Source organism: Anguilla rostrata, chromosome 19, assembly GCF_018555375.3.
Source record: "Anguilla rostrata isolate EN2019 chromosome 19, ASM1855537v3, whole genome shotgun sequence".
NCBI lineage: Eukaryota > Metazoa > Chordata > Actinopteri > Anguilliformes > Anguillidae > Anguilla > Anguilla rostrata.
In genome coordinates this window covers 15,163,444-15,185,465 of record NC_057951.1, presented here as the reverse complement: position 1 = coordinate 15,185,465, position 22,022 = coordinate 15,163,444, and the positions used below count along the sequence as shown (strand labels likewise).

At 52.7% G+C, this 22,022-nt stretch overlaps 1 protein-coding gene and 1 long non-coding RNA gene across 6 annotated transcripts in view; both read left to right on the top strand.

The window, feature by feature from the left end:
- Positions 1 to 19,518, top strand: part of arhgef39 (Rho guanine nucleotide exchange factor (GEF) 39) — a 99,095-nt gene extending 79,577 nt beyond the window's left edge. For all 5 annotated transcript variants that reach the window (XM_064318926.1, XM_064318922.1, XM_064318927.1 and 2 more), the window contains 7 exons: positions 6,480 to 6,550; positions 8,785 to 8,913; positions 10,881 to 11,110; positions 14,871 to 14,959; positions 17,021 to 17,144; positions 18,727 to 18,842; positions 19,416 to 19,518. In XM_064318926.1, the coding sequence (XP_064174996.1) occupies positions 6,480 to 6,550; positions 8,785 to 8,913; positions 10,881 to 11,110; positions 14,871 to 14,959; positions 17,021 to 17,144; positions 18,727 to 18,842; positions 19,416 to 19,461 (805 nt within the window). In that variant the 3' untranslated portion in view covers positions 19,462 to 19,518. The remainder of the gene's footprint in view (positions 1 to 6,479; positions 6,551 to 8,784; positions 8,914 to 10,880; positions 11,111 to 14,870; positions 14,960 to 17,020; positions 17,145 to 18,726; positions 18,843 to 19,415) is intronic.
- A 1,034-nt stretch (positions 19,519 to 20,552) lies between these two features.
- LOC135245877 (uncharacterized) lies at positions 20,553 to 21,438 on the top strand. Its single transcript, XR_010327434.1, has 2 exons — positions 20,553 to 20,647; positions 20,787 to 21,438. It is a non-coding gene; the product is annotated as an uncharacterized LOC135245877 (long non-coding RNA).
- The last annotated feature ends 584 nt before the right edge of the window (positions 21,439 to 22,022 follow it).

The following is a 22,022-nucleotide window of genomic DNA, read 5'->3' as shown; positions in this document are numbered from 1 at the left end:
AGAGTGTGAGTATGAGTGTGTGTGTGAGAGAGAGAGTGAGTATGAGTGTGTGTGTGTGTGAGAGAGAGTGAGTATGAGTGTGTGTGTGTCTGTCTATATGAGTGTGTGTGTGTGTGTGTGTGTGTGTGTGTGAGAGAGAGAGTGAGTATGAGTGTGTGTGTGTCTGTCTATATGAGTGTGTGTGTGTGTGTGTGAGTGAGAGAGTGATAGAGAGTGTGAGTATGAGTGTGTGTGTGAGAGAGAGTGTGAGTATGAGTGTGTGTGTGAGAGAGAGAGTGAGTATGAGTGTGTGTGTGTGTGAGAGAGAGAGTGAGTATGAGTGTGTGTGTGTCTGTCTATATGAGTGTGTGTGTGTGTGTGTGTGAGTGAGAGAGTGATAGAGTGTGAGTATGAGTGTGTGTGTGAGAGAGAGAGTGAGTATGAGTGTGTGTGTGAGAGAGAGAGTGAGTATGAGTGTGTGTGAGAGAGAGAGTGAGTATGAGTGTGTGTGTGTGTGTCTGTCTATGAGAGTGTGTGTGTGAGCAATGGTTGATTCTCAGGCACTACGGTGTGGGTGTGGTGTGGGTGCGGTGTGGGTGCGGTGTGGGTGCGGTGTGGGTGTGGTGTGGGTGCGGTGTGGGTGCGGTGTGCTGGCGGTGTGGGTGCGGTGTGGGTGCAGTGTGGGTGTGGTGTGGGTGCGGTGTGCAGGCGGTGTGGGTGTGGTGTGGATGCGGTGTGGGTGTGGTGTGGATGCGGTGTGCAGGCGGTGTGCGGGCGGTGTGGGTGCGGTGTGCGGGCGGTGTGGGGCCTGTTTGTGGCAGTGGCGGGACAGGTCGCCCTCTCGCCCCTCCCAAACCCCAGCAGCAGCTGTTCCTGCGTGGCTGTTCCTGACGGGGTCCCGTTGCCATGGCGCTGTCTGTTCCTGCTCCACTTCCCTTTTGAATGGGGGCCTTCTCTCCCGCTAATTGCGCTGTTTTAATTAGCGGAGCGCGCCCGGGGGGCGGGGGGCGGGGGGGGGGCGAGTGTGCGCTCCGCTGTGCGTACGCCTCCTCGCGTCATGTGACCGGCAGACGCGGCGCCCGACGCGGACTCCGCGCGCGGTTTTGGGAGCCGCTAAACTCCGGTCATTAGCGAGCGGCCTTAGCGGCGCTCGCTAACCCGCACACACGCCTGACTGCGCCTGCTGTCTCTTAATTACAAACCCGAATCCGTAATGCGCGCATATTAAGAAAAAATAATTGGACAGATTCCCCCCCCCCCCCTTTTCTCTGTGGCTGACAAGTGCGCTGGCACTGAATGACCCGGCGTGTCTGCTGCAGAAAGGAGAGCTCGGTCTGCGCTGCAGAGGCCTTAAGAGCTTTGAGCAGGACAGCGCCGCGCGGTAATCCCGCCGTCTTATTATAATAGCTTAATTGGTGCAGATATCAGTGGGATTATATTAGTCTTCCTATCGTCTCTGCGTTGGCGGTAATGAGCGGGACAGAAGTTCTAAATGAGCAACTTCCGCTTACATTACACAGAACGCGCCTGATTAACACTGCTGAGAGAGGAGCACTGATTAACACTGCTGAGAATGTTCCCTTTCTGTGAGAGAGAGAAGAGCACTGATTAACACTGCTGAGAATGTTCCCTTTCTGTGAGAGAGAGAAGAGCACTGATTAACACTGCTGAGAGAGGAGCACTGATTAACACTGCTGAGAGAGGAGCACTGATTAACACTGCTGAGAATGTTCCCTTTCTGTGAGAGAGAGAGAAGAGCACTGGTTAACACTGCTGAGAATGTTCCCTTTCTGTGAGAGAGAGAGAAGAGCAATCGCCTCTCTAATGAGTACAAGGCCATGAGGACTGATAGTGCTGGAATGTATTTGTTATCACACAGAAAAAGAGGGAAAAGGAGCCAAAATGATTTTCCTTTCAGGCACTCTGTAATTGGAGGCTTGCTGTTGCTGATGCTTTTATTTCCGATGAGTAATGCCGTGTCTCCCTTTAGCAGTCACTTCATTTCCTGCTTCTTGCTCCTAGCCCCTCCCACTTGCCTGTGACATCATACACTTGTGCCCATGTGTCATTTACTGGGCCTGGGAGTCCCCGCCCCCTCCAGTGTGAGTGGCAGCTACAGTGCTGCTGTCCCGCTGGTTCTCTGGGGTGCGGTGGCGTGACAGGGTGCCAGATCTGTTCTTTGGGGCAGACGGTAAAGTTGTGTGTGTGGTTTAGTGTGAGAGGGGGTCTTTGGGGCAGATGGTAAAGTTGTGTGTGTGGTTTAGTGTGAGAGGGAGTCTTTGAGGCAGACGGTAAAGTTGTGTGTGTGGTTTAGTGTGAGAGGGAGTCTTTGGGGCAGGCGGTAAAGTTGTGTGTGTGGTTTAGTGTGAGAGGGAGTCTTTGGGGCAGGCGGTAAAGTTGTGTGTGTGGTTTAGTGTGAGAGGGAGTCTTTGGGGCAGGCGGTAAAGTTGTGTGTGTGGTTTAGTGTGAGAGGGAGTCTTTGAGGCAGGCGGTAAAGTTGTGTGTGTGGTTTAGTGTGAGAGGGAGTCTTTGGGGCAGGCGGTAAAGTTGTGTGTGTGGGTTTAGTGTGAGAGGGAGTCTTTGGGGCAGGCGGTAAAGTTGTGTGTGTGGTTTAGTGTGAGAGGGAGTCTTTGGGGCAGGCGGTAAAGTTGTGTGTGTGGTTTAGTGTGAGAGGGAGTCTTTGGGGCAGGCGGTAAAGTTGTGTGTGTGGTTTAGTGTGAGAGGGAGTCTTTGAGGCAGGCGGTAAAGTTGTGTGTGTGGTTTAGTGTGAGAGGGGGTCTTTGGGGCAGATGGTAAAGTTGTGTGTGTGGTTTAGTGTGAGAGGGAGTCTTTGAGGCAGATGGTAAAGTTGTGTGTGTGGTTTAGTGTGCGAGGGAGAGGGAGTCTTTGGGGCAGGTGGTAAAGTTGTGTGTGTGGTTTAGTGTGAGAGGGAGAGGGAGTCTTTGGGGCAGGCGGTAAAGTTGTGTGTGGTTTAGTGTGAGAGGGAGTCTTTGGGGCAGGCGGTAAAGTTGTGTGTGTGGTTTAGTGTGAGAGGGAGTCTTTGGGGCAGGCGGTAAAGTTGTGTGTGTGGTTTAGTGTGAGAGGGAGTCTTTGGGGCAGGTGGTAAAGTTGTGTGTGTGGTTTAGTGTGAGAGGGAGAGGGAGTCTTTGGGGCAGGCGGTAAAGTTGTGTGTGTGGTTTAGTGTGAGAGGGAGTCTTTGGGGCAGGCGGTAAAGTTGTGTGTGTGGTTTAGTGTGAGAGGGAGTCTTTGGGGCAGGCGGTAAAGTTGTGTGTGTGGTTTAGTGTGAGAGGGAGTCTTTGGGGCAGCGGTAAAGTTGTGTGTGTGGTTTAGTGTGAGAGGGAGTCTTTGGGGCAGGGGTAAAGTTGTGTGTGTGGTTTAGTGTGAGAGGGAGAGGGAGTCTTTGGGGCAGGCGGTAAAGTTGTGTGTGTGGTTTAGTGTGAGAGGGAGTCTTTGGGGCAGGCGGTAAAGTTGTGTGTGTGGTTTAGTGTGCGAGGGAGAGGGAGTCTTTGGGGCAGGCGGGGTGGGAGACGCAGACTGTGGAAATCGATGTGGGGAGTCGATGGCGTCGAGGTCGCGGCGTCCTCACGCGGATCCATACGGCGGGAGTGAGGGAGCTGTGCGTCCTGCGGTGTCTCCTGTGTTACTGTCCCGACGCTGGAGGGCACAGAAACGCAGACTGAGCGCTCTCCTCTGACCTGAGCATCGTCTGCAGTGCTCTGCACTTTCCAAAGAGAGGAAAGCGCTGAACACGAGGAGTGTGATTGGCTGCGTCTGTGGCCCCGTCAGTGTGCGGTGGTGATGTTCCAGCAGACAGACGCGTTCTGCGCAGTCTGGAGCCCCAACGCGCTCTTCATCGCGTGCTGGGTGTGTTTGGCGCTCTGAATAAACACGCGTGTGTGTCCTCGCGTTGGAGCCGGAGTCGGCACGGCGACGCGCTCCAGGAGGGGGGACGGGGGGGGGGGGGGGGGGGCAGGTAAACTGCAGGCTGATTTTCATGCGCTGCCTGCTCCTCCTGCTCTTGTAGTCTTCCTCACAGAGACGTGTCAGTGGCGGAGTGAAGGAGCGCAGCAGCGGGAGGAATCTCTTTCTACCGCGTCCCGTCCCTGCCAGTCCTCTCAGGAGCGACGGCTGACACCCGCCCGCCGTCTCGCGTATTTATATCACCCCCCCCAAAAAAAACCTCCTTTCAGTGAGCGCATGCAGAGAAGCGGAATCCTCCAGAATACTTCAGCTCTGTCTTCTGCTCAACTTTCCCCCAGCCGGGATTGAAGGGTGCTTGTGTGGAAACTTTTTTATTGTCTTTTATTACTCAGAAGTGGTATAATCCTGTAGGTAAAGGTCTGTTAAAATAATAATGAGGCTCTGTGTGTAAATATTTAATAAATGCGTATTAACTTTGTTTGTGACCGTGTTATACCGCCGTGTTTTATAAATTCCACACGTCTGGAAGGCAGCAGGCTCTGTGTAATATATTCCTCTGTGATGTAGCGCAGTTTTAAGCGATGCATATTGGCTAATTAATATTAATGTTAATATATGCTTAAAGACGCCGTTGCAGGGACATATATCTGAAAGGCAGTGTTAATGTGTTTCTTTCCCTAGTCCCAGAGGTGTATGGGTCCTCAGAGGGAAATATCCGGCTAATGACCCCCCCCCCCGTGTGGCCTGTGAGCAGCGCTGCATTAGCAGGCCTCTAACCACACTGAGGCCTGGGACCCTGTGGGGTACTGCCGTTTTACTGTGGGCTGGGCTGTGGGGGGGGTTCTTGAGGAAAAGCCTGAGCTTAGGTAGGGTACCTGTGAGAACTGGCCCAGCTTGCCAGTGTGTGTGGTTCTGGCCCAGCTTGTCAGTGTGTGTGGTTCTGGCCCAGCTTGCCAGTGTGTGTGGTTCTGGGCCAGCTTGTCAGTGTGTGTGGTTCTGACCCAGTCCACAGGGGGGAGAGGCGGTTTGTGTCAGTGTGTGTGGTTCTGACCCAGTCCACAGGGGGGAGAGGCGGTTTGTGTCAGTGTGTGTGGTTCTGACCCAGCCCACAGGGGGGAGAGGCGGGTCTTGTGTCGAGGCGTTGGTGTGTGTGTTCTGACCCAGTCCACAGGGGGAGAGGCGGTTTGGTCAGTGTGTTGGTTCTGCGCGCCAGTCCCTCACAGGGGGAGAGGCGGTTTGTGTCAGTGCCAGTGAGCCACTCCGAGCTCCGATTGATTCCGTCTTTTCCTTCTCCTCGGGTTTAAATTCCAGCCTTTTATTCCCTCGTTCACAGATAGCTGAGTGAAATAAATATCCCCAAACCCTCTCTGATGTCAGTTTGGGGTGAGGTCACTTCCTCTCGGTGTTTTTGTAATGAGACGGGTCTGTGCAGCGAGCCGTTTATAACCCCTCAGACCGGGCCAGACGCCCCCCCCCCCCAATAATCAATATTTAATTTCTCCTGCACGGCGATTCATCGGGCGCGTGGGACGGGTAAATAACGCGCGGCTGCGATGGCGGTGTAGCTGCGCGGGTGCGATGGCGGTGTAGCTGCGCGGGTGCATGCGGTGTACTGCGCGGCTGATCTGACTGCGGGATGTCCTGATGGCGGTGAGTCTGCGCGCGGGCGATGCTGTGTAGCTGCGCGGGCGATGGCGCTGTGAGCTGCGCGGGTGTCTGACTGGCGGGTAACTGCGCGCTGCGATGGCGGGTAGCTGTCGCGGTGCGATGGCGTGTACTGCGCGGGATCACTGATCCCTCTAACTGCGCGGGGCACTGATCCCTCTGACTGCGCGGGACACTGATCCCTCTGACTGCGCGGGACACTGATCCCTCTGCTGACGGGGGCACTGATCCCTCTGACTGCGCGGGACACTGATCCCTCTGACTGCGCGGGACACTGATCCCTCTGACTGCGCGGGACACTGATCCCTCTGACTGCGCGGGACACTGATCCCTCTGACTGCGCGGGACACTGATCCCTCTGACTGCGCGGGACACTGATCCCTCTGACTGCGCGGGACACTGATCCCTCTGACTGCGCGGGACACTGATCCCTCTGACTGCGCGGGACACTGATCCCTCTGACTGCGGCGACGCGGGCACTGATCCCTCTCTGACGGGGGCACTGATCCCTCTGACTGCGCGGGCACTGATCCCTCTGACTGCGCGGGACACTGATCCCTCTGACTGCGCGGGCACTGATCCCTCTGACTGCGGGGCACTGATCCCTCTGACTGCGCGGGACACTGATCCCTCTGACTGCGCGGGCACTGATCCCTCTGACTGCGCGGGACACTGATCCCTCTGACTGCGCAGGGCACTGATCCCTCTGACTGCGCGGGACACTGATCCCTCTGCTGACGGGGGCGAGCGTGGCGCCCGCGGCGGTGTTCAGCCGCGAGGCCCGTCCTCTTCCTCACCTCCTCCGCACGGCTGCTGTTCTCCAGCTGCTCATTCTGCTTTCTGCACACTTACACACGCTGAAAACGCGTCTGTCTCTTTTCCTCTCTCTCTTTCCCTCTCTCTTTCTTTCCCAGGTACAAGCATTTCTTGCGCGACTTGGCGGAGAACACCAGCCCAGATCACCCCGAGTTCCAGCAGCTTTCCAGTAAGAGCGCCTGATACTGTCGCCCCTGCAGAACACAGTCTGTACTTTACTGTGCGCAGTAACTTTGGAGTGTGTGTGTGTGTGTGTGTGTGAGAGAGAGAGTGTGTGTGTGTGTGTGAGAGAGAGAGAGAGAGTGTTGAAAGAGCAGCCTTATTTAAGTATGTGCTGTTTTTGTTTTGTTTCTGTAATCTCTGTGCTGTAGCTCCACGTATGCCTTTGGTTCAGTAGCGTGCACGTGACGAGGAGTCTGAAATATTTGATCATGATTTTTATAATTCCAAAGAGCTTTATGCAAAATTTCAGGACAACAGGCACAAACTAAATATTGCAAAGTAAGAGAAAGTGTAGAACTTGGGGCCTACTGGGGGAAAGAGAGGCCTTCCTCTTCCTCTTCCTCTCCTTTTCCAGCTTTACTCTTGTTTACTCTTGTCGCACTGTGGGGACACACTGCGGGTTAGAGAATGAGTGGAGTACCAGCTCGCTTTCTCTATCAGGATTTTAAAATCATTCTCTGGGACCTGACCAGGACATGTGAAGCGTGAGATATATTAATAAATAATATTTCAGAATCAACAGAAGCCTGATAATGATTTATTTCTAATCCCAATATCAATAAACAGCAGATCCTGCTTAAGCACAAATTTACACACAGAATTATTTATGTGTTTTAATTAAAATCTTGTTGGCTGCGTGCTGCTTTTGCGTACAAATGTAAAAGGCCTGTGATATTTCATTCTCTAAGATGAAGGAACATGTCGTTTGCTGTGTATTGGCCTTTCCTGTTTTCATTTAGATTTTTTCCCTCCAATTGCGTCTTATTAGGAACAAATTGCTTTCACAAAAAAATAACCCTGGCAAATAACATAGTATTTTATTAAGCAGGCAGTTTGTCCAGCTCATACAGACGCTCCTTTCTGCTGTCAGGCGTCTTCATCACACTCTTCAGAGTTTAAACCCCTGTGTTAAGAGCTCACGAAGCAAACCTGGACTTACGTCAGACACACACACACGCACACATGCGCACATGCAACAACACGCCACACACGACTCCACATGCACATGCTACACACACACCACACACACACACACACACACACACACACACCACACACAGACACACAGCACTCCACATCGCACATACACACACATACACACACACACTCACTCACACACACACCACGCACGCACACACACACACACACACACACACACACACACACACACACACACTCACACACATGCGTACACACTCTCCTAACCCTGTCAAAGGTTAATTAAAAGTATTAACACTGAAGTGCTTTTGTGACCAATTTCTATTAGGAATTTCATAGATAAAAAGGCAGGTTTTTCAGGTACATTATTAATGCATTTGGTAAGGGCTGTAATAAAACACAATTATGAAATATGGGGGGAAATGAGGTAAAAAAAGATATATATTTATATATATAATGGAAATGTTTTAAAGTGGGAAAAGTCACTTTTGAATGACGAATCCGATAATTGTTGTGAAGATAAGTGACTGAATTAGTCTGTGGGAATTATTTTATTTTATTTTATCAAATCAGGGTCCCTAAAGCAACACGTACATTGTCTGATTCTTAATGCTGTGTGAGTATTAGAGGAGTGTCCTTCAGTTATTTTATTTTTTGCACAGCCCTCTAAAAGCACAGAAATCACTGCCATTTTATTTATTTATTTATTTGGGAGTTCACACATTTTGTCTGTGGATTGTCAGCATGTATTTGTGAGTGAAAGTGTGGGTATGCATGAATGAGTTCTAAATGTGCGCGCAGGCTGGCTAGCGTTTGTTAGCGCGCAGGCTGGCTAACGTTTGTTAGCGCGCAGGCTAGCTAACGTTTGTTAGCACGCAGGCTAGCTAGCTTTTGGTAGTGCGCAGGCTGGCTAGCTTTTGGTAGTGCGCAGGCTGGCTAGCTTTTGGTAGTGCATAGGCTAGCTAGCGTTTGGTAGTGCCCTGGCTGGCTAGCGTTTGTTAGCACGCAGGCTGGCTAGCATTTGTTAGCTCGCAGGCTGGCTAGCGTTTTTTTGTGCGCAGCCTGGCTAGCGTTTGTTAGCACGCAGGCTGGCTAGCGTTTGGTAGTGCGTAGGCTGACTTGCGTTTGTTAGCGCGCTGGCTGGCTAGCGTTTGGTAGTGCGTAGGCTGACTTGCGTTTGTTAGCACGCAGGCTGGCTAGCGTCTGGTAGCGCGCGGTAACGCTCTGCCTGTGTGTTGCCAGGGGCGGTGAAGGCCATCTCCGGGGTCGCTCAGCGTATCCAGGACAACGGGCGCAGCCAGGAGAACCTCCTGCAGCTCCAGCGGGTGCAGAAGCTGCTGAAGGGGAGGAAGACCAAGGTGCTGGCTCCAGGTGAGCCCCTGTCATCTGCTATTCCCTTCATCTCCACTGCCCGCGAGGAAGACGAGGAGCAGGGGGGGGAGATTACTGAGTCTGCATGCTAACGGACCGCTATCTCGCTGTAATTAACGCCAACGAGGAGAGAATATGAAGGAGGCCGCTTTTTATTAGGGGAAGTGTAGAGGGAAGAAGGGATGAAACGGTGTGGAATGGGGAGGTGTAGAGGGAGGAAGGGATGAAACGTGTGGAAGGGGGAGGTGTAGAGGGAAGAAGGGATGAAACGGTGTGGAATGGGGAGGTGTAGAGGGAGGAAGGGATGAAATGGTGTGGATTGGGGAGGTGTAGAGGGAAGAAGGGATGAAACAGTGTGGAATGGGGAGGTGTAGAGGGAAGAAGGGATGAAACGGTGTGGAATGGGGAGGTGTAGAGGGAAGAAGGGATGGAACGGTGTGGAATGGGGAGGTGTAGAGGGAAGAAGGGATGAAACGGTGTGGAATGGGGAGGTGTAGAGGGAAGAAGGGATGAAATGGTGTGGAATGGGGAGGTGTAGAGGGAAGAAGGGATGAAACGGTGTGGAAGGGGGAGGTGTAGAGGGAAGAAGGGATGAAACGGTGTGGAATGGGGAGGTGTAGAGGGAAGAAGGGATGAAATGGTGTGGAATGGGGAGGTGTAGAGGGAAGAAGGGATGAAACGGTGTGGAAGGGGGAGGTGTAGAGGGAAGAAGGGATGAAACGTGTGGAATGGGGAGGTGTAGAGGGAAGAAGGGGTGAAGCGGTGTGGAATGGGGAGGTGTAGAGGGAGGAAGGGATGAAACGTGTGGAAGGGGGAGGTGTAGAGGGAAGAAGGGATGAAGCGGTGTGGAGAGGCAGCGCGGGCGGGTAGTTGGCGGGTTTTTGGCGGTGGCCGTGCTCCTCCCTCCTCTCCGCTCCCTTTCTTCTCTCCCGCCTGGCGGAGCTCGCGGCCGCAGCGCCTTCGCGTTTCCCGGGAGACCGGCCCACGTGCACAACAGCACAACACCGCCTCCCCACCAAAGCACCGACCCGCCAATCTCCCCACGGACCAATTACAGCGCTGCTCAGCCCAGCCTGCCACATGAAAGAGTGTGTGTGTGTGTGTGTGTGTGTGTGAGCGTGTGTGAGCGCGTGTGTGTGAGCTTGTGTGTGTGTGTGAGTGCGTGTGTGTGTGTGTGTGTGTGTGTGTGTGTGTGTGTGAGCGTGTGTGCGTGAGCTTGTGTGTGTGAGCGTGTGTGTGTGAGCTTGTGTGTGTGTGTGAGCGTGTGCGTGTGTGTTTGTGAGCATAAGTGTGCGTGTGAGTGCGTACTCTTGATGTGGAGGAGAGGGTGTTTAGGTTCAGAAAGCCGGTTCTCTCTCATGTGGAGGATGTGGGACTTTAGAAGCTCTTTCTCATCCAAATACGACACCCCCTAGAGAACCCTCTCAGCCAATCACATCAGCCAGCTACAGCCCCTAGAGAACCCTCTCAGCCAATCACATCAGCCAGCTACGGCCCCCAGAAAGCCCTCTCAGCCAATCACAGCAGCCAGCTACGGCCTGCAGCGTGTGGATCCTGTTTCCTCTCCCAGTCTTTATTCCTTTATTTATTTGAGGGTTGGTGTTGCGGGGCCCCTGGGGCATGTATGGTGGCCCCCGACCCCCCCAGCTGCCTGCGGGCCTTTGGCCCCCGGCCCAGGGGCCTTTCAACACACACTTCAAAAGACAGGGCTGCCCAATCCTACAGTGCACCTCTGCACAGGCCAGGCCCCAGGGAGCTGGAGAGATCTGTATGCAAGCGTAGAGCTTTTATTTATTAAGCCCACCGCTGTGACTGTCCACAGTGTGTGAAGTAAAGGTACAGGAGGGGAGCTCACTGAGCATGCTCAGTACACCTCAGAGTGCAGTCATTAGGGGAACTCACTGAGCATGCTCAGTACTGCTCAGAATGCACTTTACAGTGTTCCGCTCTCTGTGCCCCCTCCCCAGGGCGCTGGTACATCAGGGAGGGCTGGCTGAAGGTGGTGCCCACCAAGGGGACAGAGGCCAAGCCCAAAATGTTCTTCCTGTTCTCGGACATCCTGCTGCTGACCACGCCCTGCAGCTCGCTGCACCCCACTAACGGGGATAAGTTTGCCTGCCAGCGCGTGTACCCCCTGAGAGAGTGCACCGTGGACAAGGTGTTCGGCCACACCCGCAGCCAGGGTGGGCTCATCAGCGTGAGTACTCAACACCCTGCACTCAACATCAGCATGAGTACTCAACACCCAACATCAGCATGAGTACCCAACACACTGCACTCAACATCAGCATGAGTACTCAACACCCTGCACTCAACATCAGCGTGAGTACTCAACACCCAACATCAGCGTGAGTACTCAACACCCAACATCAGCATGAGTACTCAACACACTGCACTCAACATCAGCGTGAGTACTCAACACCCAACATCAGCATGAGTACTCAACACACTGCACTCAACATCAGCGTGAGTACTCAACACCCTGCACTCAACATCAGCATGAGTACTCAACACCCTGCACTCAACATCAGCGTGAGTACTCAACACCCAACATCAGCATGAGTACTCAACACACTGCACTCAACATCAGCGTGAGTACTCAACACCCTGCACTCAACATCAGCATGAGTACTCAACACACTGCACTCAACATCAGCATGAGTACTCAACACCCTGCACTCAACATCAGCGTGAGTACTCAACACCCAACATCAGCATGAGTACTCAACACACTGCACTCAACATCAGCGTGAGTACTCAACACCCTGCACTCAACATCAGCATGAGTACTCAACACCCAACATCAGCATGAGTACTCAACACCCTGCACCCAACATCAGCATGAGTACTCAACACCCAACATCAGCATGAGTACTCAACACACTGCACTCAACATCAGCATGAGTACTCAACACCCAACATCAGCATGAGTACTCAACACCACCGTACTGAACACACACACTGCACTCAACACAAACACACTGCGCTCAACACAACATACTGCGCTCAGCACAAACACACTGCACTCAACACAAACACACTGCGCTCAACACAAACACACTGCACTCAACACAAACACACCGCAACACCTGCAGTCAGGACAGGCTCATCAGCGTGAGTATGTGCCTGTGTGTGTGTTTGCATGCGTGCGTGTGTTTGTGTGCGTGCGTGCGTGTGTGTGTGTGTGTGTGTGTGTGTGTGCATATTATACTTCAGCTGTCATAATTCTGTGTTAATATTACTGCCAGCCACTTTCTGAAACATGCGTATGTATGTGTACACGCTGCAGGTGCTTACACAGTGTCACTTTTACAGTTATTGTGATTGTATTTTAGGTTTCCTGATACATTTTTAAATGAGCTTGATATGAATGTAGCATATTTTGGATGAAGGAGTATTTAAAGGGTTCACATGATGGCTTCGTAAAACTGAATTTCTTTCTTTATTCTCTTTATTCTCCTCCCTTTCTTTCCCTCCCTCTCTCCTTTCCTTCTCTCCCCCCCCCCCCCGGTCTGTCTCATGCGCGGTGTTGAGTGACTGCACACCGCGTGCTTGTGAAGGTGTGGAGTTCAGTGTTTGACTCCGGCAGCCTGGCGTTCCCAGTCCCAGGAGAGAGGGATTGGAATGTCAGGAGAGCGACTGACGCGCCCGCCCAGGACTGATCTCTGACAAGCCGGAACATTTGCATCCGGATAAATCATTCAAACAGGGTTACCAAAACAGACAGGATGCTGGGATATAAATAATATTTAGTGTATTTTTATTTTGGGAGCCTGAATACCATGCTCATTTACAGAGCTGGGAAGCTTGAGTTCTGGGGTCCAGCGTGTCTTCCACATGCTCCACACCTGAGCCCACAGATACAGAGTTAGTGCTTCTGTAATACAGAACTGCTGTGGCTGTTCTGGATGTATAAACAGAGAGATGCAGGATGGGTGAGTAGAGTGTGTGGAGTGAAGGGGGATTTTAGCTCAGAGAGCGTTTTGGTTATTCTGTACTGGACTGGGGGTGTGACCCTGAGCAGTCTGTCCTGCTCTGAGCACAGCCTGGGCGGTGCTTCATTGCGTGACTGGCGGCTTTGGGAAGCCCCGCCCCAGGTCAGCTTTCCCGATCCAGCTGCGGGCTGCTAACGTGCCCCCCCCCCCCGCTGATCAGATTAGGCTCGGGACGCTCCCCTTCCGTCCTCCCGGTAAACGCGTCTTCCTCCCGCCGCCCGCCGCCCTTTCCATCTGAGTGCTCAGCAGCGGCGGCGGCAGTTTCATTAGCCCGCTAACCGCGCGCCGCATACTCAGTAGCATTATGGGTAATTTCTCATAAGGACACATTATCGATCCCGGGCCCCACCTGTAACCAGGGGAAATTGCCCCGGGTCGCCCCCGGCCCTGCCGGCCCGCGCCTGAAGAATTAAAGAAAAATTACATTTGACAGCGGTAAATGCACCTCCGTCCAGACCGCCTATTTATATGCAAAACTGAGAGGCTGCATGAAAATCCTCCATCTCCTCTCACATTGGGAAGAGAAAGCTTTTTTTCTCTTGTTCTGTTCCACCCCCCGTCTCTCTCCCTCCCTCCCTCCCTCCCTCTCTCTCTCTCTCTCTCTCTCTCTCTCTCTCTCTCTCTCCCCCCCCCCTTGTTTTCTGTATGCGTTTCTCTCTGATACTCTCGCTACTTAAATATTGCTCTGCATCCTCATCGCAGACTCCTTTGATGTATAAATAATCAGCTAAATTATGTGCTGTACAGAAGCCCGCTCCTGCATTCCTATTTTACAAAGTCATTTCTACCCCAGAGGGTCAAATTTCCTGACAAATTCTTAATTACCGCGCAGCTACAGAAGTGGAATCTATTTGTGCATAAATCTCCATGGGTCCCGAGTGGCCGGTCTGATATTATCAGCCATCGCCCGTCTGCTCGCTGAACTCTGTAATTAGATAATACTTTTGATGATGGTACATTTGAAATCTTAATCCATTTAATTTTTTATGAGCCCCCCCCCCCCCCCCACCTTTATTTTAATAGGGATGTGTTGGTGACCGTTGCCTGCTTAACTACCATTAGAATTCTGTCCCCGGCTGTAATAAAGAGTAGAGATTACTAATATTCCGCTGATAACCGGCTCTGTTTTTTTGTGTCGGAGAGCGTTTAATATGCAGGACGGTGATTATGATCCCTGTGATGTGTCCACACGCTCGAACCCTGACCCCGCGTAATGATCTCAGAGAGCGCGCTCGGACCCTGACCCCGCGTCAGTGCGTATCTCAGAGAGCGCGCTCAGACCCTGACCCCGCGTCAGTGCGTATCTCAGAGAGCGCGCTCGGACCCTGACCCCGCGTCAGTGCGTATCTCAGAGAGCGCGCTCGGACCCTGACCCCGCGTCAGTGCGTATCTCAGAGAGCGCGCTCGGACCCTGACCCCGCGTCAGTGCGTATCTCAGAGAGCGCGCTCGGACCCTGACCCCGCGTCAGTGCGTATCTCAGAGAGCGCGCTCGGACCCTGACCCCCGTCAGTGCGTATCTCAGAGAGCGCGCTCAGACCCTGACCCGCGTCAGTGCGTATCTCAGAGAGTGCGCTCGGACCCTGACCCGCGTCAGTGCGTATCTCAGAGAGCGCGCTCGGACCCTGACCCCGCGTCAGTGCGTATCTCAGAGAGCGCGCTCGGACCCTGACCCCGCGTCAGTGCGTATCTCAGAGAGCGCGCTCGACCCTGACCCGCGTCAGTGCGTATCTCAGAGAGCGCGCTCGGACCCTGACCCCGCGTCAGTGCGTATCTCAGAGAGCGCGCTCGGACCCTGACCCCGCGTCAGTGCGTATCTCAGAGAGCGCGCTCGGACCCTGACCCCGCGTCAGTGCGTATCTCAGAGAGCGCGCTCGGACCCTGACCCCGCGTCAGTGTGTAAGGATCTCACTCGGACCCTGGCGCTGCGATCGCTGCTAAGCCCGTCGTCTGCTCCTCCACAGCTCACCTTCGCCCGAGACAAACTCCTGCTGATGTCCGGTGACCAGGAGGACATCAACGACTGGTACAGGAGCCTGACCTCCAGCATCGGGTGCGTAACACTCCCTCCCCCTCTCCCCCCCCTCCCCCCCCTCCCCAGCATTGATCAGGCCCCCAGCACATGACAGTCTGGGCCTTAATTGAATCCCAGAAGGGGGGCGGGGCCGGCTGTCATTACGGGCGGGCGATGGCTGCTCGTTAGGGGAGCGCCGCGCTAGGCTAATTAGTTTATTACACAGACACCCTGACACGCTCGCCCTGCCCTGTACGCCACCAGGGACGCCGTTAGGCAGGTCAGCTGACCAGCCTGCAGGGCAGCCATTACCCGAGTCAGCCTGCTACTGCTGCCACTCTGACAGGAGAGTGCGCGGGGTCGGGCGGGGGGGGGGGTGTGGGGTCAGAGAGGGGGGAGGGAGGGAGAGGAAGGGAGGGAGGAGGGTGTGTGTGGGGTCGGGGGGGGGGTGGGGGAGGGAGAGAGAGAGAAGGGTGTGTGTGGGGTCAGAGGGGGGCAGGGGGAGGGTTAGAGGGAGAGAGAGATGGAGATAAGAGTTCAGAGTTCAGAAAGGAGAAGGTGTGGGGTGGTGTGCAGGGTCCCTGCAGGTGGGGGCAGCCAGATGGCTGTGGGTACAGGCTGTTACCCCCCCCTCGTTTGGCACACCTACAGTGCCCTCGGCCCGCGCTGGGGGGGTGCAGCTCACCCGCGGCCCCAGCTGGATGTGATAGATTCTGCAGACGCTGGTCTTCTCCAGGAGTGTGACTCTGACACAGAGCTAATGAGCAGAGGGCCTGCTGACCCCCCCGAGCCAGAGAGACGCTCTGCTCCGCCATCTTACCCTCCCTGCGTGAGCCTCGGCCCTGTCCCGTATCTGCAGGGGCGCTTCCACAGGGTCTTATTTCTGGTCTGGGCTGTGATGGGACAGAACCCCCACTTTAAAATACTGCGACTGTCACTCATTCGCTGAGGGAGCCGGCTCTTCCCCGCAGTACCGCTGTTTGTCCACCTGAGGGCGCTGAGGCCAGGACAGCCTGCTGAGCCTGTTTGGTGGCAGTCTGTGGGAATATGAATGCAGGGGCTGAGTTTATCAGGTGCGTTCGGTTTGAAGCTCGTCTGTTCCTGATTGACACCTGTCACATTCCCTTCACCCTCTGAGGGTTTGCTAAAAGTGGGCGGAGTCAATTAGAGAGAAATTCCCTTTACATTCCTTCATTATCCCGCCCCCGCCATCCTCACACAAAGAGCTGCAGACGCTGGCTTTCGTAGTAAAGGCCCCGTCGAACCCGCTGCCTTTCTTCTGATATTAGTTGGCCTGGTGTCTGCGTTTCTGCCAGTGTGAGGGTTGTGCTTTGTTTTCTCTCCTCCCCAGAACAGATCTCTCCAGGCTTGTGGCCTAAGAGCCAGGCCCCTGTCTGTTAGCTTTAAGAGCTCACTAATCACCTCCTGCTGGTTTTTTAAACGGTCCCAGCCCTGATTCCCCCCCCCCCCCCTGTCCTCTGGTAATGATCTGCTGATACACACAGCTCTTTCAACACGGGCCAGAGGTATGCTAAAAATATCAGTAGTCAATTTCCAAAGTACCACATTGCCAGTTTTACTTCAATAATAAATAAGCATTACATTTTATTACTGAAGATTCCGAAGATACGCACACACACACACACACAGGCGGCTTTGAGCCAGGGTAGTCGATCTGTCTTTTATTGAATCGATGTGCTCAGCGACAAGGTTAATAATGACACACACACACACACCCTTCTCTATGCAGTGCATTCTGGTTCATGATAAAGGCTCTTGAGGAAAATTCAGTGTCAAAGCTGGTAGGCAGGCAATGCCCAATAAGAAGACTCCTCACAGTTTCAGTCACTCAATGCCCAATAAGAAGACTCCTCACAGTTTCAGTCACTCAATGTCCAATAAGAAGACTCCTCACAGTCTCAGTCACTGCAATGTCCAATAAGAAGACTCCTCACAGTCTCAGCCCCTACTAAAGCCAAGTCCAGCTTTGCATTATGGGAAATTAGTCTGAACTGCCTGATTTTGGGCAATATTTAACTCTGCCACCACTGTGATTGGTCGGAATGCATTGTGATGTCATTGTCCCCTCCCCCCGAGCAGGCAGCTGATGTCCCGGAACACCGTGGTCCACCGGAGGGATGACCTCTGCCGAAAACCTCTGCGCTCTGCCCAGGGGGACCCCAACACCCCCTCCGCCCCGCCTCACACCCGCAAGAGGGTCCTGGTGAGGGCCTCTCTACCTCACATTTACTCCACACTATATTCACTCAGACAGTAACTCAGACATTACTCCACATTATATTCACTCAGACAGTAACTCAGACATTACTCCACATTATATTCACTCAGACAGTAACTCAGACATTACTCCACATTATATTCACTCAGACAGTAACTCAGACATTACTCCACATTATATTCACTCAGCCAGTAACTCAGACTTTACTCCACATTATATTCACTCAGACATTACTCCACATTGTATTCACTCAGACAGTAACTCAGACATTACTCCACATTATATTCACTCAGACAGTAACTCAGACATTACTCCACATTATATTCACTCAGTCAGCTCAGTAACTCAGCATTACTCCACATTATATTCACTCAGACAGTAACTCAGACATTACTCCACATTATATTCACTCAGACAGTAACTCAGACATTACTCCACATTATATTCACTCAGACAGTAACTCAGACATTACTCCACATTATATTCACTCAGACAATAACTCAGACATTACTCCACATTATATTCACTCAGACATTACTCCACACTATATTCACTCAGTCAGTAACTCAGACATTACTCCACATTATATTCACTCAGACAGTAACTCAGACATTACTCCACATTATATTCACTCAGACAGTAACTCAGACATTACTCCACATTATATTCACTCAGACAGTAACTCAGACATTACTCCACATTATATTCACTCAGACAGTAACTCAGACATTACTCCACATTACAACAGTCCCACTGTGCACTCTTCCCTTTGCACAAAGCCCTCAGAGTGAACCATTTAAAACCAAGAGCTATCATTCACTTCCTTTTGCCTGTATTTTGAGTTCCTGTTGTGTGTATTTTGAGTTCCTGTTGTGCGTCCGAGAGAGCTTCCATTTCCTGCGGGCAGCCCTGGGCGTGTAGCAGAGAGAGCAGGGGCTGATGGGAGTGGTAACAACGCTGTCTGGCGCGGTGATGGCGTGTGTTAAGTGTGTGTTAAGCGTGTGTTAAGCGTGTGTTAAGCGTGTGTTAAGCGTGTGTTAAGTGTGTGTTAAGCGTGTTAAACATTTTGAACGTTACGCGCTATTAGCACTGAACAAACAAGTTGCCCGTGCTGTGGGGTGTGTGTACACTCACCCCACCCTGTTCACACTTTCACACTGCTCTGAGCTGCCCCCCCCACTCTGTGGGTCCTCCCCATCGCCGGGGAAACGGTTTAACAGGGTTGGGTAACAGGGCTGGAGCTGGATAATTGGGGAAAATGGCCTGAAATCCTGCTCTTCTTTCCCGGTTATTTGAACTTCAGTGCTTTCCGATTTGTTGGCTGAATTGAGTTGAGTTGGACCCCAGTCCTGGGGTGCGGTTACCCAGGGCGACAGACCCCTGTTCCTCAGTCGCTCCCCTCATCACCAGCAATTAGGATCCCAACCCTCCCCCCCGCCCCCATACACACTGTACAGCCTTCATAATCATACACACACTCACAGCCATGAACCCTCACACAATTTCTCAGAGATGATTGCTTGAAATCTCTCTCTCTCTTTCTCTCCCCCCCCCCCCCCCCCCCCAGGTCACGGCGGAGCCCCCGGGGCAGAGGGGCGACCCCGCTGGTGTGGCCCCCCCCGCAGGCTCGGACCCGGCCGGGGCATCAAAGAGGATGAAGCTGTCTGGTGGAGCCGTGGAAAGGTAGTGGGGTCGCCGTGGAGACACCAGAGCAGGCCCCTGACCCTGACCCCCCCCCTCCCGCTGCTTATTTATTTACCGACTGTCTCCAATCTCACAGCCAATTACAGCAGCACCACAACAACAGTGACCAAAAAGGGCCAAAAAGATCAATTATTCAGACGGTGGCGGGGGGGAGGGGGTGGGTTCTGCTAGCTTTACCGCCGCGCTCACGTCCGCACTCTGAGGAAGAGACCTCGGAACCTCGTCAGAGGGAGGCGTGGCGCCGGTTACCCTATCGGACTCAGCCGCTCGCAGGAGCCGCGCGTCTCTGGCCCGTCCGTTTGTCTGTCTCATCGCTGCCTCCTTTTATTTTGTCGAAAAATGTGGAGCAGCCTGGGAAATGTAGTCCTAAGTGCTCGTTCCCAGTCAGGTGGTCTTCCACACATCATCCAGGAAGTAGACACTGTTTAGGAATGTAAGTGTGGTGACCCACTGAAAGGTGACCTGCTTCAGCCTGTTGTTAAAGCTCCTGTGCCCTGAAACACAACCTCCTGCTGCAGTCCCGTGTCTCACCGTGCCGTGTGTCTCGCTCAGTCCACAGGAGGCAGCAGGGGCCGGGTCTGGCTGTGTGATCCTGTAACCCCCCCCCCTACCATCGCCATGGAGCCGGGCTATCTGACATTGGGCCGCTGAGGAGACAGGGATCGGGCCCAGGACCACCCATCAGAGTACTTCTGTCTGGGTCCCACTGACGGCAGCCTACACTTCTGCTTTGCATTTAGATGGAGCTTTTATTTTTATCGACATTTACTTGTTGTGAAGACTCTGTTGTGTGCATGCGATAGCACAGCCTGATCTCAGTGATGTTGCTCGCATGTGGGATATGACGAGTTTTTAACTACTGATATCAATTTGGGACGCCATTTGCTAATTTTTGGCTGCATGTTTCATTAAGGTGTTGTGATGAGATTGGCAGGTCACGCGTGGGACACGTGTTTTCAGCCATGCTGGTTCCATGTGACTGTCAGACAGTACTACTGAGGTCATTACTGAGACTGCTGCCAGGATCCCTCAGGGGTCCCGTCCCATCCCAAAAGGGCCCGTGTGGGGTTTTGTTTTAGCCCAGCACTACAGCACATGATTTTTATGATTTAACTCATCATGGTCTACGAGGTGTGGTAGAGCAGAAGCCTGCACCCACACCGGCCCTGTTGGGGTGAGGTTGGACGCCCTGCTTTAAAGAGGAGCACTGTGCTCTGCCCTTGTGATTGACCCAGTGTGTGCTTGCCTGTTGAGTGACCAGTTGTGCTTTACCCTGTGATTGACCAGGTGTGCTTGCCCTTGTGATGACCAGTGTTGCTTTACCCGTGTGTTGACCCAGTGGTGCTCTGCCCTTGTGATTGACCCAGTGTGCTTACCTGTGATTGACCCAGTGGTGCTCTGCCTTTGATGACCAGTGTGTGCTTACCTTGTGATTGACCAGGTGTCTTGCCTTGTGATTGACCAGTGTGTGCTTTACCCTTGTGATTGACCCAGTGTGTGCTCTGCCTTGTGAGTGACCCAGTGTGTGCTTTACCTTGTGATGACCAGGTTGTTGTGCTTTACGCCATTGTGTTGACCCAGTGTGTGCTCTGCCCTTGTGATTGACCCAGTGTGTGCTCTGCCCTTGTGAGTGACCCAGTGTGTGCTTTACCCGTGTGATTGACCCAGTGTGTGCTCTGCCCTTGTGATTGACCCAGTGTGTGCTCTGCCCTTGTGATTGACCCAGTGTGTGCTTTACCCTTGTGATTGACCCAGTGTGTGCTTTACCCTTGTGATTGACCCGTGTGTGCTCTGCCCTTGTGAGTGACCCAGTGTGTGCTTACCCTTGTGATTGACCAGTGTGTGCTCTGCCTTGTGAGTGACCCAGTGTGTGCTTTACCCTTGTGATTGACCCAGTGTGTGCTTTACCCTTGTGATGACCAGTGTGTGCTCTGCCCTTGTGAGTGACCCAGTGTGTGCTTTACCCTTGTGATTGACCCAGTGTGTGCTCTGCCCTTGTGAGTGACCCAGTGTGTGCTCTGCCCTTGTGATTGACCCAGTGTGTGCTTTACCCTTGTGATTGACCCAGTGTGTGCTTTACCCTTGTGAGTGACCCAGTGTGTGCTCTGCCCTTGTGAGTGACCCAGTGTGTGCTTTACCCTTGTGATTGACCCAGTGTGTGCTCTGCCCTTGTGAGTGACCCAGTGTGTGCTTTACCCTTGTGATTGACCCAGTGTGTGCTTTACCCTTGTGATTGACCCAGTGTGTGCTCTGCCCTTGTGATTAACCCAGTGCTAATGTTCACCGCGGCATCTTCTTATATAGCTGCTCTTCTGCTGGTGATTTTACAGTGACCAGTGAGTCTGATTCCTGTGCTCAGTTCTATTTGACCCAAAGACTTTTTACAGATTAAGTTATGCTCAGTTCTTTCTGTATATGAAGATTGCTTCCTGAACTTTTAATTGGTCTGTGTACAGACATTTTTTCTTTTGGTTGGTTGTTTTATATTGTATCTCATCCTGTTACTCCAGACAGAGGCATTCTGAAAAGCTGTTACTCCTGGTGGAAATTAAATTGATTTCAACACAATGGTGAAGCAGAGGCTACTGGCAACTTTGTGTGTGTGTGTGTGTGTGTGTTGGTGCGCGTGTGTGTGTTGGTGCGTGTGTGTGTTGTTGCAAGTGTGTGTTGGTGCGAGTGTGTGTGTGCGCGTGTGTGTGTGTTGGTGCGAGTGTGTGTGCGCGTGTGTAACACACTCATTTAAAGGGATGTGTCTGAGTGGTATACCTGTCTAAAAGGCCCTTTTATGTTGAGCTGCAACATTGGCTGCTTAACACACAGCTGGTGTGCAGGTGCTCTCTCAGGAAGCAGCTATGCAGGGTTTCTGCAGTCAGGAAGCTGAAGGCTGAGAGGGTTAGGGTTAGGGTTAACCCTCTCTGCAAATCTGAGCCATTTTAGAGTCATTTTCAGTCTCAGGTCCTTTGATTTCATTTCAATGGCTCCAAAACTTCAGAGCAAAAGTATGATGGCTGTAGAGATTTTCAGTGTCTGAATTCAAACCTTTACAAAGTCTGCCCCCTGCAGGATTATATTAGAAACGCAGGACAATAAGACTACTCTCTGGACACATAAATCTCAGGATAGATCATAGGGCCATTCAGGTAAGTTTAGGATGTCACA